Raw genomic sequence first — 20,317 nt, forward strand, 5'->3', positions numbered from 1 at the left:
AGTGGTCTCATTGGACCCCAGCTAATAAGTAGAGTTGGCGTAAAGATTAGACTTAATTATCATCAGAATCCGTGAGGGGTCAGGAGTTCATAGAGGGCTTTACTCAGTGGGAGCCAGCAAGACTCTGAATATTTCATTCTCATATTTTCTTAAAAAACTGGCTTAATTCCCCCCAAATGTGGAGGCTAAACGTATTAATAAACCTCTGTTGTACGGATAGCTCTCCGAACACTGACCCAGGAGTTTGTTTTCAGTTGAGCTGTGACTGACTGGCATGTTGTGTGTTCTTAGGACTGAACTGTCATTGAATGCAGTTGGATTACTCTAATGTTTACCATAATCCCAAGAAAACATCTCCCCTTACAACTCAATCCAGTTGCAGACTTTCTTCTAAATAATTCCCGACAGAATGCGTATTTTGCTGATCTCATATCCAATGATACGCTGATCCATAACCCAATTTTGTGATGTCTTCTGAATGTCTGCCTTTTACATTTTAGGTATGTTTGGATTTCATTTTAATTTGGTATCATTTGGGTTCCACTTTAATATAATCTCATAACAAAAGCTGTGTCTTTGTAGTAAAGGCTCTCTTATCCCAACAGTTATTTTTCTCTCAGGAGCAGTTCTGGTAATCACTGTTTTCATTCTTCATTGCTTCGTTGATAATCCGGTTTTCTTGTACTGGAGCTATAGCCTCGGGTACTATGAAAACCATCTTCCAAGGTGGCCCCAGAGCATCCTTACCTCTTGGTATTTGTGGCCTTGTGTAGTCTTGTGGCAGGGTTAGTCTTTGTGCACAGGAGAAAGTGTCAGATGTGATGATATGTGACTTCTGAAGCTGGAACACAAGAGACATGGATGCCCTGCCTTGCTCTCCAGGGTCACCTGCTCTGAGGAATGCCAGGTGCCATGTGGAGAGGAGCAGAGGCCCCTTGCCAGTGGTCGTCACCAACTTGCCAACCATGTAAGAGGAAGCAGAGGACTGAATCCTGGCAGACATCTCAGCTGTCCCCCAGTGAGAGAACCTGGAACCAGACTGTTAGGTTAAGCTGCTCTTGAGTTTCTGACCCACAGAAACTGTGTGAGACAAAAAATGTTCACTGTTCTTTTAAGCTGCTAAGTATTGAGGTAACATGTTAAATTGATATAATTAATAGCTAACATAGGCACTTTATATCCTAGGTGCTAAAGTAATCTGCCACATGCCTGAATTTTTCTTTTTCCTTTCAATTCACAGTCTGGTTTTCTCTGTTGATAGAACAGTAAGTGCCATTTGAATTTCTGTTACTCATGTTATCACTGCAGTAATTGTCAGTCACTTGTTAGAGCTTTTGACAGTGTTTTCCGTAAGGATTCTCACCTGGTACCTCATATTTATGTGCTAACAGGCTCCGAACTAAGAGAAGAGTTACGAATTTATGTAAAACATGGTGTGTTGTATAGCCTTTTATAGATGCATTTCGTATGTAAAAACTTGAGCGGTGTCCAGTAGAAATACAGCGTGAGCACACGTATAATTTTGCATTTTCTAATAGCATCACAAAAAAAACTAAAAGGAAACAGATGACTTTAATAATATACTTTACTTAATCCAGTATGTCCAAAATGTTGCCATTTCAACACATAATCAGTGTGAAGATTATTAATGAACTATTTTACATTCCTTTTTTGGGGAGGCAGCAAGTCTTTAGAATTTATAGCACATCTTAGTTTGGACACATTTTAAGTGCTCATTAGCTCCATGTGGCTAGTGGCTGTGTTGCATGGGACAAGACAAATGAGAAGTTATGATTTTATTCCAGGCTAGCTGCAAATCAATAATGCGTACGAACAACAGGAATGAAGTTCTCAAACTTAACTTTAATCTCTATCTACATTTAGTTCCAGTAAGTCATCTTTCTGCTTTCTGGATGCCTCAGAGCCTTCGAGCCTGCGGAGTGTCCCAGGGATAGAAGGGATTAGGGATCTCGGGGCTTCTGTGCAGATTTCTCCAGGATTACAGACTTGAGTGGTGTGGCTGCCTCATGATTTATGTTGAAGACGGGTGAATGTGGACTTTTTGAAAGAGAAAGTCTAGTTAAGACTGTAAAGCACATTCAGGGCCTTAGGCTGTACTTGGTACAATCACTCTCAGAGCCACCAAGGAGTACTTTCCGGGGGCTCAGCACATCCCCTACTTCCTCGAGCCTGGGCCTGAGAGTGTACCGAGTCTGTTGTGTTTCACAGTTTCTGAAGTCCACCACTTTACCAAGTGACGTTTTATTGCGTCACACACATTCAGAGAAGCTGGTGGTCACTGTCACTTCTGCTCAAAGTTAGGGCAGTGAACAGGTGAGAGACTTTTCTCTTCAAACCAAAACACACTGTTAAGTATAGTATAGACGAGCAGTTTTATCACCAGAATTCTGTGTCAAACTCTATCAATCACCGAAATCTACTCACTACTGTTTTTATAGGGGTGTGTGTGTGTGTGTGTGTGTGTGTGTGTGTGTGTGTATGGAACCATTTGCACAGAAAAGGGGATGGGGGACAGTTTTGAAAGCTCTTGGCTTGGTGCCTCAGACCTCGGCTGTTGAGATGTTTAAGCTTTAGATATCTTCAGAATCTTTGGGTTAATAGCAGAACTTATGGCAACATTATCATTCCTTTAAAAAATGTTATTATTTGGAGTATCCCACAGTTACCTAAGGACTGGAAAGGAATTTATCATCATCACTTTGACCCACTCAAGCAAATTATTGACATGAAGAAATTCACAGGACTTTTTAAAAATTTTATTTTATTCAAGTCTAGTTGATTTACAGTGTGTCTCGATTTCTGCTGTACAACAGTGACTCAGTTATACATGTATGTTCTTTTTCATATGCTTTTCCATCACGGTTTATCAGAGGACATTGAATATAGTTCCCCGTGCTGTACGTAGGAGCTTATTGTTTATCCATTCTGTATATAATGGTTTGCATCTGCTCACCCCAAACTCCCCATCCCTCCGTCTCTTGTCCGCCCACCGCCTTGGCAACCACAAGTCTGTTCCCTGTGTCTTCACAGGACTTTTGAAGAGAAAACTGAAGAGTACAGTGGCTTAAAATTCATACATGTTGTTTTCTTAAACTTTTATTCCTTTTTGCCGTTAGCACTGAGTTGTGACACATTTGTCCAGTCAGCTCTTCTCTTTCCGTAATAAATAGTTAATATGTTTAGAGTATCAGTATCTGAAATAGTCACCACATTTATAACTAGTTCCAAAAATTCTCTATATTCTTATTAATTTACTTGGCAGTGTGCACTCTTCTTTTAACATTTTAAATTTCATTTTGATTTCTTTCAGAACAATATATATTTATATTGTATACAAAGCAAGGCAGTGCTATACGGCTCATCTACCCCGTTCTTGTCTAACCTTGATGCCTGCCCCTCGGAGACGACCACTTTCACCTCTTTGGGTTGTTTCTTCTGTTGTTTACTTCCACTTTTTTATCGTTATTTGATTATTTTTCTCATTTGGACATTAGTTATGTATTGAGTTCTTATCCTGAGTGATGAGGAATTGGCTTTTTTACACAAGTCACCCCACACTCTTCCCTCTCTGTCTTTCCAATATAATTATATCAAGTTTTGCATTATTGTGACCAAGGCACGTAGTGTATTATGACTTCATTTCCTTTATTGGACTTGTAGTTTTTCCTGGTGGTGGTAATTGGTTTGTTTGTTTGTTTTATTAGTTATTTGTATACATATCACCAGTTTATTCCCAAATTCCTTTTTCCAACCATAACATTCCTCCCAATATTGTTACTGTTGTAAAATACATCATCCCTTATTAATTAACCTCAGGTAATCTCTACATGCACTTTTTTCTTGGAAACATCTTTCCTGGAGTTTTCTGTCCTCTACTCCAAACTGTACTTATTCTCCAGGCTTGTTGTCACCTCCACAGTTCCCTTCACCATGCATTTGAGACAGAGCACAGACCTGGTAGCTCTCTGAGGGTCTGTGATGTGAGGTAAAGTTTTTCAGACTTTGCATTCCACCCTCACATTAGATTGACAGTTTGGATGTAGGATTCTATATCAGAAGTCATCTTTCCCTCGGAGTTTTAAAGGCATCGCCTCAATTGTCTTCTAGTTTTCTGTGTTGCCATTAAAAATTCCACTGCCTTCCATTTTTTTATTCTTTATGGGTGGTCATTTTTGCCCTTTCTAAACTTTTTAAGATCTTTTCTTTTTTCTAGTATTCTAAACATTACAAAAAAGTACCCATATTATAATCTAAGTGCAGAAAAATGTATTTAACCTTGAAGAAACAGTGAGGACAAGAAAGAATAATTATAAATATGACCTAGCAGTGTGGTTAGGGCTGCAATATTTGTAGAACTAAAAGGTTCTATTTATTTCTGGCATTGGCTCAATATTTTATTAAATGAAATAGATTCAAGGTTTTGTTCAGTACAAAGGAAACTTCCTTGGTTTGCCTTAGCAGATATCTGTTAAGATTCCAAAAACAAAACTAGAGCCAAATTTTGTTCACTGTATGGTTTCAGTAGTTGGACTTTGTTAAAGATGGTGGGGGGGGGGTATTTGATTTGCTATCTTCAGTTTTCTCGTTATTGCCCTGGTTTAATATGAGTTCCTTAGAGCAGATGATCCCATACCTAGTTTTATACTGAGATGTAACATGACTTACAGTATCTCATAAAAGTGATTCAACAGTCTCTTCTCCTTTTCTTTTTATTTGTGGTTTCACTTGGCTTCTGTTTTTCGTTTTTGTCATGGAGAAAGATTTTGCACCAGGCTTTGCCATTAGGTCCAGAAAACTTTTAAATAAATGACCTTGCACACACAGCTCATCTGGTAGACTCTGGTTTTAACACTGGTTTCAGGGAAACTTTCAGTATGACAAATTACTAATTATCCTCGCTCTAAAAAAAAGTTTTATTGATAAAGCCTCAAAGCTGTTTTTTGGCCCATGCAGAAGAGCAAGTAAACCTGTTTGCTTGAAATTGGGTTCCTGGGAAGTTATTTGGAATAACCCTCGTTTTAGGTTAGGTTACCAGAAGCCTCTCAGGAGATCTCCAGAAGACAGTTTAAGGGTGAAGGATGCAATAGGCTGGACATAAACATAACACTGAGCTATTCGCAGCTAATTGATAACGGGAACCATTTGTGTTTCTATTTGCTTACAGGAATCTGTGATTCAGAATCCCCATGTTACTACAGATGTAGTCATTCATTAGAGGATTTGACAGGACTGCACAGATCATTGCATCCATTCCTTTCCACTTAATCCTTCTGTTACATTTCATTTTCTTTGAATCAAGAGAAACTATGTTGGACTTTGTTTTCAAGGGAGTCATTCCTTGTCTCTCTCTGCTTGGCCTCATTGTAGAAACCCTTATTGTAGTCCGCTGTTAGTGGCAAGCAAACTGGAAGCATTTAGATTTCAACAAAGAGCATTTTTTGATGTAGCTAAACTGCCCTGCATAAAACAGAACCTTACTTAGGGACTAAATCAGAGTATTTTATAACATTATCTCCGAGAAGAATGAAAACTTAAAAAAAAAAAAAAAAAGAACATACATCATCAAAATGTGAATATTCTTTTTCCTAAATCTTTTTTTTTAATTGAGAAAAATGGGAGAGAGCAAAAGATATAACAGCTTTTTATTAGGAAGGATGTTAAAGAATAGATGCCATTCCATCAAAGTTGGGAGAAAACTCTGACGTAGAGATTTCAGTTCTAGAGAGTTCAGTTCTAGATTTCAGTTCTAGATTTCTGAAGACAGAGTTGTCAAAAAAGGACTTTCTTGTACTTTGTTCTTATGAAAACTGAACTACAGTAAGATCAAATAAGAGTTGCATAGATAAAAGACAAAATCCTTTGGTATCTTTTGCTGATGTGAGTGTTCAGCAAGTTGGAGAATGAGTGGACAAATCTTGTTCTTTGTCTCATCTGTTAATAAAAGGTAGCACCTTATTCTTAGTCTTCTGGTTCTGTTTAAAGAAGAAATGCTTAGAATAATCTGATGGATCCAGTTCTTCGTACTACTTGAAAACGGTTTCATTTATTCTTCTTCTTTTAAGATCGTCTATCTTACATGATTTTAAAGTCCTGTAGGATTTTGTTTGTCTTTCCGGTAGAAATCCATATTTACCTCCCCAAAAGTTACTTCTTAGACTTGTGTAGAATATTAGGCCTAGTGGGTTTTGGTTGTCTAACCAAATTACTCATCCTTAGCCAGACCAGTTACTTATCACCAGTTATTTTTAGTTTTCTTGTATGAGATTGAGAGAAAACTTTACTCTCTTGAATTCATGAGGAAAAATCTCCTTTTGCATTTCTTTTTTAAAAAATGAATTTGCCAACAACTGTCTATATGTAACATATAATCCGACTGATCACGCGGTTTACTTTTTCATCTGGGCTTAACTTTGCAGGGAGAGAATGTTTAGCTCTTGAGTCTTGTGACTTAGGCTTCATCGAAGCTGGCTATAAGCCCAGTTTAGAGAGTAGCTCAGAAACGGCTTTGCATTTTTAGATAATCAAGCCCCTGCTTGCCTATCTGCCTAACACTGACAGTTTTCTTCTGTGTGTTACGGAGGAAGTCCATCACAGGTTTCTCTTGCTTAACTAACTTGACCCTTTGCTCTTAACAATATACTTACTTCTTCAACCTCTCTACGTCTTTCTTCCCCCGTTTCATTCTTTCCTTTGTGTCCATATCTTTTTGGCCTAGATGTACTTCTGAAGGGAAGAACATTTTATAAGCACATAGCCCTTCCTTGATAAATGGGCTCTCCTTGAGTTAATTAGTCTCCTTCATCTGGTCTTCCGTCGTTTTCCAGGACAGTCTCCGTAAGAAGGATGACAGGATTGAAGAGCTGGAAGAAGCACTAAGAGAAAGTGTACAGATAACTGCAGAGCGAGAGATGGTGCTGGCACAGGAGGAGTCAGCCAGGACCAGTGCTGAAAAACAGGTCTGCGATTTTTTTACAGTCACGGCAGTGCTGCTGGTTAAAGGAGGGTGAAGCCCAGCCAGTATGGCTTAGGTGAACAGTACGTAATGTATGTTTGCAGGGTTTCAAAGCACTTCACTGAGTGTAAGTATTTAGAGTTAAATAAGAATTAAAACATAGCCGTATTAAGAATTGATTCATGTTAATGCATTCATCTGTGCGTTACATATTTGGGGCTGACTTGTGTATATTGATGTTGTATATGCTGACACACCTGATGAGATGAAATTTAACTTGCCTGTCTGTCACCAGACTGAGCACAACCCTGCTTTTAAATTGAATGGGAAAACACAAACACTTCTGAGTCAAAGGCGTTGATTTAAATAGTAAAACGTTTATTTATTTTATAGCCTGTCTTGTTCACAAGAGCCGTTAAAGTTATAACAAGTTGAGGTTGGTAACAGGTATGAAGGACATGGATGTCATGACACCTGGGAGTCCCAGATCAGCATCTCAACCCGGAGGTGACTTGTTAAAGAATTCTGCTGTTTCTGTTTGTTTGCTATGTTTTTATATGTCTTTTTAGATTCTCTACCCTTGCTTTAAACTTTTTATTAGGAAGAATAAAGGTGGGAGGTCTGAATGGAAGAAATAGTTTTAACAAGTGAAGGCTCTAATCTCAGTTCCCATTATAAGAGTGTCTCTTTTCCAGTGTTGTTTCCATCTCTTTGTTGGAGAAACATAAGTGCCAAACTATTGGTAAAAAGTGTTCAGTGAGAGGGTGACATGAATCTTTTGGGGAGCCCTTTGATCAGACCACCAGAGCTCTTGTGAGCTAGGGTAGCTCCATAGCAAGGAAGACGGGTACCTTTCAAAGCAGACGTGTCATGGTGTGTACTACCAGGGAGTCCCCTCATAACTTAGATACAAGGATCTGGTTTCTTTAGTGTCAAGTGTAGAAAGACACACTGACATTTATTAGGAAAGCTGAAGGAAAATTGATCTTTCCAGAATGAGTTTCTTTTAGTGCCCTATTCTTAGATAAATGTCTCGGTCCACTTTCTATTTGAATATTTATTAATGTACAGTTAAACAGAGCTTGGGTAGTGGAGAGCCTCAGAGAAGGGGTAGTGTCAACCATTGTTCCAGGGTAAGGAGGGATTTTTTTGTATCTTGATTTTATCTTTTTTACATTCTTCCCTCTATTTTCAAAATGTTCCCCATTTTGTCTTTCTGTAAAGATTTTTTTCTGCTTTGGGATCATTGTTTAGTGACAAGTCTTGCATACCAGAGATCATGTAGAAATTTTGGCAATTAATAATAAATCATGTCATGGCATATAGACTGCTGTTACATGTTCTTTTTTAAGCTATTGTGTGAACTGTTTATAATTTGCTTTCTGGGGAAGATTGATTGATATTAATAGGCTTTTTTTTTTTTTTTTTTTTTTTTTTTGCGGTACGTGGGCCTCTCACTGTTGTGGCCTCTCCCGTTGCGGAGCACAGGCTCCAGACGCGCAGGCTCAGTGGCCATGGCTCATGGGCCCAGCCGCTCCGCGGTGTGTGGGATCCTCCCAGACCGGGACACGAACCCACGTGCCCTGCATCGGCAGGCGGACTCTCAACCACTGTGCCACCAGGGAAGCCCAATAGGCTATTTTTATGTTATTTATTTTTCTTGTACTTCCCTTTTTTCTTTTTTCACACACACACGCACACTGTATTTTATTTTTACAAGAGATAAATAGACTGACACCAAGCATTGTAAATGGGTGACCACAACAAAAGCAACGATTGCAATTACCAAACACGAAACACGCTCACACTATGTCGTAATGTTGACATTCAGCCCAGGAATCCTCCACTGTAACAGCTCCTTTACTTTGCAGAGAAAATTGATTTGTATATTTTTTGCCTCTGAGTCCTTGTGGGATTTTTTTTTTTAATTCAAACAGAAGGTCACAAAAATTATAATCATCCCCATCAGTTCACTAGTCCCATGTAATTAATTTTTTCATCTTGATCTTTTGTTAGCACTTTTATGAGTTCATCAGTTTTCCATTAGAGTTCTGAAAATGCTTATTCATTCAGTTCAGCAGTATGGTGAGTTACCAGAAACCTGTGCTTGTCAGAGTCTTTTCCATGAATTCCTTGAAGGTGAAACCCTTTTATAGGAACGTATTTGCAAAAGCATCAGAGTACACCCAGAACTGTCTGTGAATGACAAAAGCCTTAAAAATGACCACGGTTAAAGATTTGATGAAAGTTCATAATAATGCAGTTGACAAGGAAATTTAGTTATTTCTGAGATACACATTTTAAAGTAACAACTAGAATTTATGACTTATAACATTATACCAGAACATATAAGATTTTTAGGAATTTCATATAATGTCTGAAGCATTTATATTAACATATTTCCGTACAAATAACCCAAAGAAAGTTTAGTATTAGTTGTTTTGTTTGTTTGTTTGCTTTTTATACTGCAGGTTCTTATTAGTCATCAGTTTTATACACATCAGTGTATACATGTCAATCCCAATCGCCCAATTCAGCACACCACCATCCCCACCCCCCCCGCTGCTTTCCCACCTTGGTGTCCATATGTTTGTTCTCTACATCTGTGTCTCAACTTCTGCCCTGCAAACTGGTTCATCTGTACCACTTTTCTAGGTTCCACATACATGCGTTAATATACAATATTTGTTTTTCTCTTTCTGACTTACTGCACTCTGTATGACAGTCTCTAGATCCGTCCATGTCTCAACAAATGACTCAATTTCGTTCCTTTTTATGGCTGAGTAATGTTCCATTGTATATATGTGCCACAACTTCTTTATCCATTCGTCTGTCGATGGGCATTTAGGTTGCTTCCATGACCTGGCTATTGTAAATAGTGCTGCCGTGAACATTGGGGTGCATGTGTCTTTTTGAATTATGTTTTTCTCAGGGTATATGCCCAGTATTGGAATTGCTGGATCATATGTAATTCTGTTTTTAGTTTTTTAAAGAACCTTCATACTGTTCTCCATAGTGGCTGTATCATTTTACATTCCCACCAACAGTGCAGGAGGGTTTCCTTTTCTCCACACCCTCTCCAGCATTTGTTGTCTGTAGATTTTCTGATGATGCCCATTCTAACTGGTGTGAGGTGATACCTCATTGTAGTTTTGATTTGCATTTTTCTAATAATTAGTGATGTTGAGCAGCTTTTCATGTGCTTCTTGGCCATCTGTATGTCTTCTTTGGAGAAATGTCTATTTAGGTCTTCTGCCCATTTTTGCATTGGGTTGTTTGTTTTTTTGATATTGAGCTGCATGAGCTGCTTGTATATTTTGGAGATTAATCCTTTGTCAGTTGCTTCATTTGCAAATATTTTCTCCCATTCTGAGGGTTGTCTTTTCACCTTGTTTATGGTCTCCTTTGCTGTGCAAAAGCTTCTAAGTTTCATTAGGTCCCATTTGTTTATTTTTGTTTTTATTTCCATTTCTCTAGGAGGTGAGTCAAAAAGGATCTTGCTGTGATTTATGTTACAGAGTGTTCTGCCTCTGTTTTCCTCTAAGCGTTTAATAGTGTCTGGCCTTACGTTTAGGTCTTTAATCCATTTTGGGTTTATTTTTGTGTATGGTGTTAGGGAGTGTTCTAATTTCATTCTCTTACACAGAGCTGTACGGTTTTCCCAGCACCACTTATTGAAGAGACTGTCTTTTCTCCACTGTATATTCTGGCCTCCTTCATCAAAGATAAGGTGACCATATGTGCATGGGCTTTCTATCCTGTTCCATTGATCTACATTTCTGTTTTTGTGCCAGTACTGTACTGTCTTGATTACTGTAGCTTTGTAGCATAGTCTGAAGTCCGGGAGCCTGATTCCTCCAGCTCTGTTTTTCTTTCTGAAGATTGCTTTGGCTTTTCGGGGTCTTTTGTGTTTCCATACAAATTGTGAAATTCTTTTGTTCTACTTCTGTGAAAAATGCCATTGTTAGTTTGATAGGGATTGCACTGAATCTGTAGATTGCTTTGGGTAGTATAGTCATTTGTTGATTCTTCCAGTCCAAGAACATGGTATATCTCTCCATCTGTTTGTATCACCTTTAATTTCTTTCATCAGTGTCTTATAGTTTTCTGCATACAGGTCTTTTGTCTCCTTAGGTAGGTTTATTCCTAGGTGGTTTTTTTTTTTTTTTTTGCAGTACGCGGGCCTCTCACTGTTGTGGCCTCTTCCGTTGCGGAGCACAGGCTCTGGATGCGCAGGCTCAGTGGCCATGGCTCACGGGCCCAGCCGCTCCGCGGCACGTGGGATCTTCCCGAACCGGGGCACAAACCTATGTCGCCTGCATCGGCAGGCGGACTCTCAACCACTGCACCACCAGGGAAGCCCTTATTCCTAGTTGTTTTATTCTTTTTGTTGCAATGGTAAATGGGAGTGTTTCCTTAATTTCTCTTTCAGATTTTTCATCATTAGTGTATAGGAATGCAACAGATATCTGTGCATTAATTTTGTATCCTGCTACTTTACCAGATTCATTGATTAGCTCTAGTAGTTTTCTGGTAGTATCTTTAGGATTCTCTATGTATAGTATCATGTCATCTGCAAACAGTGACAGTTTTACTTCTTTTCTGATTTGGATTCCTTTTCTTTTTCTTCTCTGGCTACTGTGGCTAAAACTTCCAAAACTATGTTGGGCAATAGTGGTGAGAGTGGGCAACCTTGTCTTGTTCCTGATCTTAGTGGAAATGGTTTCAGGTTTCCACCATGGAGAACGATGCTGGCTGTGGGTTTGTCATATATGGCCTTTATTATGTTGATTTAAATTCCCTCGATGCCTACCAACCCTTTAACTTATGATGCAATACCAACTCTTTAACTTATGATACCAAAAAATCATATATCAAGTTAAGATCCTAGTTATATAAACTCTTTAAGAGGTATACAAACACAGTCGTTGTGGAAGACTCCTGGTCTAGGGGCGGGCGGGCAGATTAGGCTGAGTACCTCATATCCTGGCAGTGGAGGTGGAGAAGAGTGAGCAGGTTTAGAATAGAAACAGAGCTAAAAAGATTTGATGAATTGCATGTATGGGTAAGGGTGAAAAAGAAACAAAAATGATCCTCCGATTTCTGACAGGACGCCTGAGAGGTGGTGGTTCCATTTTCTGAGATGAGAATGCCCTAGCAAGAAACTTGTTCAGGATAAGAACTAAGAAATTGTGCTGAAGAATGTTAGCTGTATTAGTAGGAGAAGTAGAATTGCTACCACGTCAGGTTTGTACTTTCAGCCCAGTTCTCTCTTCTGAGATCCAAGCTAAGTCTACTTCATGTCTACTTTGTATCTTTACTCCAGTATTTCATTGAAATCTCGACCTGAAACCATCCAGATTCAGAGCTCTTTATTTCTTAGCCTCAAACCAGTTTTTCCCTCAGGCTTTTTCATCTCATCTGAGAAAACACTCTTATCCTACAAAGCTGAAATTAGCGTCCTCAGTGTTGGGAGAATCAAGTCCAAGAAAGGCAGAAGTGATATGTTAGGTACAGAGATTTTACACTGTGACTCTCTAGTTCAGAAGGCCACTGCAGAACTTTAGGGAAACTATAGTACCTGGTGGCTAGAAAAGTGGGTTCTCAAGTTGGAAGCCTTCGTTGGAATTGTGGTTCCATCACTTACAAATTGTGATCTTGGGCGAGTTATTTCTGTGTCAGTTCTTGAGCTGTCAAAGAAACTTGGTACTGGTATATAGTGCTATAAAGGTGCTGGCATAATCTGGTATATCTGCCACATGAAGAGAGGTTGTTGTATGTGTAAAGAGAGTAGTCAGTCAACATTAGCTACTACTGATACTTCTCTTGCTACCACCACTGCCCTCGATAGCTCCAAGGTGAGGACTGGTCCAACCTGGCTAGGCCCCAGAGAAACTTACTATCTATAGACCCTACCTGGTTGATTCGGTACCAGTGATGACATGCTTATTGTTAAAAGTTCCCGGTTACATATATATCAAGTTTGAATTCCTGTGACTTGAGGAAACCCTTGTCCTCTCCCCTTGCCTGGCCTAGAATTTGTAGTATCTACATCAGCTGAGGATGCCACAGCCAGCTGACAGGTTGCTCAGGTGGGCATGGTTTTGCTCATTGGGTTGTTCGTTCTCTGACAGTGTGTCTCAGGTCAGTGCAGGAGCGCAGTCTGTGCATTATTTTCCAGTTTACTTTTAGGTTCTCCTCGTGAAGGTAGTTTGCGTAGCTCTAGTAAAGGACTAGAAGTGTGTACTGTGAAATCCTATCCTAGTGCTAAATATTTTTCAGTTTTACAAAGTCGTGTATTCTGTGGGTTTCTTTAGGAAGGAGAAAGGGAAAGAAAAGAATACTTTTTTAGCACTATCTGAAGCAAAATATGGATTTTAGAACGTTATGCTTGTACCTTATTCCTAGAAATGAGAAGATACAAAATATTTAGGATTTTAAAAATTTGTGTTTGATCCTCGTAACCTTAAATTACAATTGGAAATATCTGTTTGAACTTTCATGACTTTTTTTCCCCCTTAAACACATAGATGTACACACGCGCACTTCCTGTGTACTGAAAGTACCTAGAAAACAGATTTTTTTTCAGTAGCGGTGTACACTCTTGGTGCTCACGTGTGGTATCCAAATCCCATTCCCTATTAAAAGGATTTGAATTCTAAACAGAGGTTACTTTTTCACTTTTGACATAAATTCTGTGGATATACATTTTTCGTTACAAGTGCTTGATGGTTACTGAAGCCTCCGAAGTCTTTATAGGAGCGCTATCCAGTAGGACCTGGAGACACTGGGTATGTCTTATAAGATGTGAGTAAGATGACAGCCCAGCCACATGTTCCAGTTGAATACCTCAACTGTGGCTAGAGCCCCGGCAGGACTGAGTTTTTATATTTATTTAATTAATCTGTCCAGTGGTCAGTGTATCAGACAGCTGGATTCTCTGATGTGTTAGGTGGATGGATAAATACATAGACACACATGTACTTAGCAGCTACTACTCAGTTTTTTTCTCCTGAGCCTGTCAGAGTTGTAGAAATGAAATATACAAGTACATGCACTTTTTTGCTTGTCCTTGGTCCTTTTTTCACTTTTGTTTTCGGGAAAACGTCCGTGGTCTACATGTTAGTCAAAAGTAATTTTTCCTTTAAGAAATAATGGGGAAATATGAGATGTCATAATCATGTGTGTTTCCCCATATTCATATAACTAGACACTTAAATTTATAGCATGAGCATTGGAGTTAGTGTCAGAAAAAGGAGTAGAATAGTTATACAAGTGAGAAGGAGATGTCTGTCCCCCAGGAGTATGTGCCACCCCAGCATTGTTAAGAGTTTAATGGCCTCAGAGATATCACCTATTTCATTTATTCCATCGTTCATTTAATTAATTTTATTGAGAGGCTGCTGTGTTCCAGAAGCTGTGGCTATTTTTGTGAGCCAGACAAAATGGTCCCTTCTCCTAACGGCGTTTATATGTTAGGGAGATCGGTGATCACAGATTTAAACATATTCTTTAAAGTTGTGCCACCAACAAATCATAGTCTTGTATAGTGTTTTACGGAAGAGTGTAACAAGAGAACCTTATTTAGAATGAATGGTCAGGGAAGGCATCACAAAGGCATTGATGCTTAAACTGAGACGTGGAAAAGTATACAGGACTTAGATTAAGAATGGCCAGAGGTTTACCTCCGGGGGAACCACGGTGTGTGGACCCCCTGATGGAAGAGCGAGGCGCAATCAGAGAACCAAAGGAAAACCGGTTAGTGGAGAGGAGTGAGTAGAAGCGAGCTGGTGGCTGAGCGCGTCGGTAGGCGAGTGGGTAAATAAACAAGTGAGAACAGATGGTCTGACATGAAACTGGAGAGGTAGGAAGAAACCAGATTGCGGTGTGAATTGTTTCAAACAGAAGAGTGATGAAAATCCATTTTAGGTTTTGAGAGACTATTCTGGCAGTTATCTGAAGAATAAATAGAGAGAGAGCACGGGTAGGAGGGCTGTACCTGTCAGGAAGATACTGCATGATGCAAGGGCGTGGGAGGGTGTTGGCTGCTTGGAGGTGGGATGAGCAGGGTCTGCTGCTGGTCTGCGTGGGGAAGGTTAGGGAGGAGGATGTGGGGGGGGGGGGCGACGCCCACCTTTTCTGCCATGACGGTGTACGTGGAGGGTGGTGGTGTTTATTCAACTCTGCGGAAGCCGGAGGAGGGAGAGTTTAAGGTAGGGGGTCAGCTTTGTACATGTTAAATTGGAGGTGCCTGTGTCCTGTTTCTCATGATGTCAAGTAGGCAGTTGGATATACACGTTTAGCTCAGAAGAGTGCTCTGAGCTCAGAATATAAAGTCGGGAGATGAGGTATGGCTGGCTTTTTTTCTTCACTTTCGCTTTGTGTTTGCCATTCACGGCATACACGCCTCTTCCGGTTAACCTCAAATGCACATAAACTGAGAGAGTACCTGTTTACTCCGTATATTTCTGCAGAGTAAGCTTTTGATGAGTCCATAAATATGTGCCTGGCTCATTACCAGAAGATGTGGCCCACAGGGCGCGCACAGAGCATCTTTCTCTTAATACGACTGCTCGAGGCACTGCCTTTACTGATTACCTGTTAGCTGCCAGTCTCCACGATAACGCTTTCTCAGTAGTCTTGTTTAATCATTTCGATAGTAAAGTCTTGGATGTATTTAATATTTCTTGGATAGAAAAAGAGCACCAGCGCTCATTGGCTCCTTTTTCAGAAGGGTGAAGACTGGTTTGCATTTATGAAACTACATTTCCCTCTGTATGAAGCAGTGTCTTCATCTTTGCCCTTTTCTCTTGTCTGCATAAATCCCACTTCTCCTTCCGTACATTCCTCTCTGACCTTCCAAGTCTGAGTTACGTGTCTCCGCCATGTTTTGCAGCAGCATCCTGTACTGTTTGTTTTACTGTGTTGTTATGACTTCCTTACTGTCACCGAAGAGACTCTGTCTTCTCTAGTGGAACGAAAGCTCTGTGAGGGCCAGGCTGTGTCTTGTTTACTGTTGTATCTTTGATACCTACCGTCACGTCTGATACATGGAGGCAATCAATGGATATTTTTTGAGTGCATGAGTGAATGAATGAAATTTAATTCTGGCCGCCCGAGTGTCTGTACCCCTAATAGCAGCAGCATCACTTTATTTACTAAACAATTTAAAGTTTCATGGTAAGTTTACGATGTTTACAGACATTACCAAACATTTTCTTAAATTGATACATGTTTTTATTCTTTGCTGCAGTTCCTTTCCATGGGATTTAATGAAGCGCTTTGTCATCTGATCAGAAAAACTCAAAAGATTTCAGAATTGTAGATTTAAAGACTTAGAATAGATATCGTTATTTGAGCGTAATTTACCCTTTGTTTTTGTTGCTTGAGTTTAAAGCATGGTAGCCAGAATGGAAAAGTAAGATTTAGGAATCATTGGGATTCCTGTGACCTATTCTTCAGTGGGAAATAGAGGACTTGTGTTTCCTGGGACGAACGTGCAGCACTAACCACACTGAGGTTGGCCTGAGAGCCCCTGGGAGCTAAACGTCTTGTGTACGTCTGGTCTTCTGCTCTGATAGCAGCAAGCCCTGTTCGTGAAAACATGTGAAAGCTCAAAGCATTCTACATAACAGACATAAACTGTGGTCAGATTAGTATGAAAATCTTTTTGTTCCTACCCTGTTTCCCTTCCAGTGGAATTAATACTTCTGATCATCATTGGTAAATTTAACATTTGATTTTTCAAGATTGGTGTCATCTCTCCCCACCTTAAAAATAGATTTGTAATATTATTAAGATTGTTTCCTTTTATATAGTGCTATCATGGGCTATATTTATAGCTTATGGAAGTTTCTTAACACATGTCAAATTGTTTTTCTTTACTTATCCTTTTAAGTCTTAAACTGATTTCTGTGTCAGGAGTGGTGGGGATTTTTGACTTGAGTAGCTGAGCAGTCTAAAAGCATTACAAATGCAAACATTTGTCTCAGAACTATGGAGAATCATTGTCTTATATAAGAAAGTCTAGTTGTAAGTTAGCAATGTAAACTGTGCTTTTAAAGCAGTTTACTGATTTCTGCAGAAGTCATCATTTCTCATCAGTGCAAAGATTGAAGATACTTTTATTATGAAACATTTTATTGATAAACATATGGAAAGTACATTTTTAATATTCAAGGATCCGAGGAGATGTGACAGTTAACTTCACAGCCGTCATCTCTTTGCCATTGTGTAATCACTTGAGTATTTAAATCAGGCTCTGTCAGGAGGAACCTAGTAAGTTTCACTGTGGACTCTTGCTCTCATGTCAGTGAGTTTGAATCTCCTTTGTTATGGTGACTGGTTATGAAATCAGTCACTTGACAGACCCTGAAGTGAGACTGCTGGAAATACGTCATGTCTGCCTTCACGGTGACAGCTGGCTACAAAACAAACCCCACCAGAGCCTTTCTGCAATTGACAAGGGACTTCAAAGGCCAACAGGGCTGCCACTTCAAAGAGAGTTCTGCCATCTCTGGCTTGTTGAAAGAAGAAGTTAAATGGCTGTACCCGGCCATAGCAGAAATCTCCATGTTTAGACTTCTCCTCCTTTTGATCTTAGAGAGATGTATGAAATGGGCTTCAAGTTAAAGGAATGATACAGTCTGCGGTAATGGCGACCCAATATTATTCTGCATTTCAATCCACTTATTAATGGAAATTACCCAAATATGTTCAAATAACAGCATGTCTAAAAGTTCAAATGTCTCAGACAGTGAATGTTCAGAAGAAGAGCTGAAACTGTGGGAATGTTGTAGCCACCTTCACAAGTGCGGAATAAGTCAGATGGTGAATTAAAATGAAACTCTCAGTGTTTTAAAAGCGCTCCTTCAGTTTCTGCTTGTAATTTTTACCCCGTTTAGTAAAATCAAGCTCTGAATGTTAATAGTAAGAATGAGAGACAACTAAAGCCTATCATCTCAAGGCCGATTTTCATGGTTTAAACTGACATTTCTCTGTTTTTAATAACTCTTTACTTAAAAATTTAAACAGCTTTGTACTATTCAAAATCTTATTCATCCAGTTATGCTGGATACATTTTTGAATTAATTACTTCATCTTTGTATTAAACAAGCAAGCAGAAATCTCAGAGTTTTAATACAACTTTTAATAGAAGATCAGAATATTAAACAAGCATCTTCAAGAATAACAAGGAAAAGGCAGCAACATGAATTCCTTCAGTTAGAATGGCATGACCTTTTCTTAATTACATGGTTTTCCTCTTATCCTATGTATTACAGAAGGATGAAGCTAAAAATCCTTAAAATTCTTTCACCCTCAACTTCTATTTTCTTATTTCCTTCTTACATAAAATAAAAAAAGTTTGACTTGCCAGAAGCTTGGGCCAATATAACTTCCTCTATAATTTTGCCAGATGGGGTCACTAGACAACAGCGAAAGAAAGTCTGAAAGAAAACTGAAGCCTCCAGGAAGTAACCACATGCAATGGTTATGGCAAAACAAAACAAAACAAAACCCCTATATTTATCAGTAGTTCGTAAAGTAGTTCTTAAAATAGTACACTTCTGGTTGTCTTTTTGGTTAGTTTCTTACTTTTGAAAAGTTTTGAAAAAATAGTACATGATTATGTTATCCTGGAACTTCAGGAAATATCTGTGTCTCTGAATTTCAGGTTGATTTTTTTCTTTTTATTGAACAAAAGGACCACACCTGTGTTTTCAAAAGTTAAAATCAGATGAAAAAATTAACTGCAGCAGAGAAGAAATAAAACCTTGGCATACCCCAAAATGAACCACACAGTTGAGTGTGGGAGTCTGTAGATGCTGGTTTTCAAAGTAGGTGTGTTTTTATACCTGTGTCTAAACTGTGTAACCACTGCCACACTGGGAAGTGCTTTTGGAATCTTTGTGGCAGATCTGTAACAGATGATGTTTAGTTTGCTTGTAATGGTTCTCGGGGTGTCTGGCCCTTATTCTGTTACCTCCTGCTGTGCAGTTCGAGAAACCAAGTTATTGATGATAGAGGCAGTCATCCAGGATACGGCTGAAGGTGAAATCGTGGGAGCCAGATGGCTTCCTGCTGATCTTTATATGCAGTTTATGTTCTCCTTGGCTGTGCCTTCCTGGATGTTTTCAGTGAAACATGTTTTCCTAGAGAAACCTGCACAGCGGCACTTATCCTACACAGCAGATAGTTCTCGTGTGTGGCGTGGCCCGAGCTCTGCGTCGGTGCTCCTGTGTCCCTTCCTCTGACGTCCACCCTCTTTAGTGAATTAGCGAAGAGGCAGCGAGGGTGGGTGTGAAGGGCTTTGAGCCAGCATCAAGTGATGTGGGCTCGGTTTCTTCTGTTTTTTAACTGTGATGTAGGGCGAGTTTCATAGTCTTTCTAGGGCTCTGTACTCTCACCTGTGTGGAGTAACTTATTCCCCCACAAGTGTTTTGGTAGCCTCTAAAGGCAGAACACAAATGTTGAGCCTCATTTATTATGGCCAGACCAGAATAATCCTGTATGTGTGTGTGTGTGTGTGTGTGTGTGTGTGTGTGTGTGTGAGAGAGAGAGAGAGAGAGAGAGAGAGAGAGAGAGAGAGAGAGAGAGAGAGAGGTACTTATGAGTTCCCTCTTGGTATCCTTGGGTTGCCAGACATTAAATCCCACACTTCTACTTTACTCCTTTGGCTAATAATATACTTTTGATAAGGTCAAATAACTGTCATTGGTCAATATTTTGTTTGTAACCATTTTTCAGGAGTTATATTGAAATATGTTTTCCCCACAAAATGTATCTCTAATTAATGACATGTCACTTTTTTACTTCTAGGTAGCTATTTGATTTTTTTAGCAATGCAAATGAGCATTAACATTTCCAGTTAAAATGCTAGTAAGTTTTTGGTTTCATTGTTGAAAACTTAAGGAAACAGTCTGAAGCTGATTTATTCAAATTGTTCATTTGACCTTAGAGGAAGGGCTTGAGCCCTAAATGCTCTCTTCCCTGTTGGCGACTTCATGCTAGCGAGAGGACTGCTGTTTTCTGTAATAAAGGTGAATTAAGGTTTTCTCCATGTGAAATAACCAAATACATAATTTTAACTCAGGAAATTTCTTTCCAAAGCCTATAGGCAACATATACAGCCCGCCTGTCATGTACTGTATCCTGTTACCTTGACTTCCCACAATGCAGAAACAATTGTTTTTCAGGAGAGAACTTACCAGAGCTCGAAGTTCAAGGGAAAGTCTTGTCATTCCTCCTCTTTTTGTATTTCTTTTCCTGAGTTACCCAGATGCAGAAAAGTGCAAAATGATAGTTGTCCCATCTTCTTCGCCGGAGACAGAAAGTGTGATGCTA

The 20,317-nt window shown here is 39.3% G+C and overlaps 1 protein-coding gene across 9 annotated transcripts in view; it reads left to right on the top strand.

The window, feature by feature from the left end:
• ERC1 (ELKS/RAB6-interacting/CAST family member 1) overlaps positions 1-20,317 on the top strand; it is a 391,788-nt gene that overhangs the window by 181,103 nt on the left and 190,368 nt on the right. For all 9 annotated transcript variants that reach the window (XM_032647173.1, XM_032647178.1, XM_032647182.1 and 6 more), the window contains exon 14: positions 6,846-6,977. In XM_032647173.1, the coding sequence (XP_032503064.1) occupies positions 6,846-6,977 (132 nt within the window). The remainder of the gene's footprint in view (positions 1-6,845; positions 6,978-20,317) is intronic.

This window comes from Phocoena sinus, chromosome 10 (assembly GCF_008692025.1).
Source record: "Phocoena sinus isolate mPhoSin1 chromosome 10, mPhoSin1.pri, whole genome shotgun sequence".
Taxonomy (NCBI): Eukaryota; Metazoa; Chordata; class Mammalia; order Artiodactyla; family Phocoenidae; genus Phocoena; species Phocoena sinus.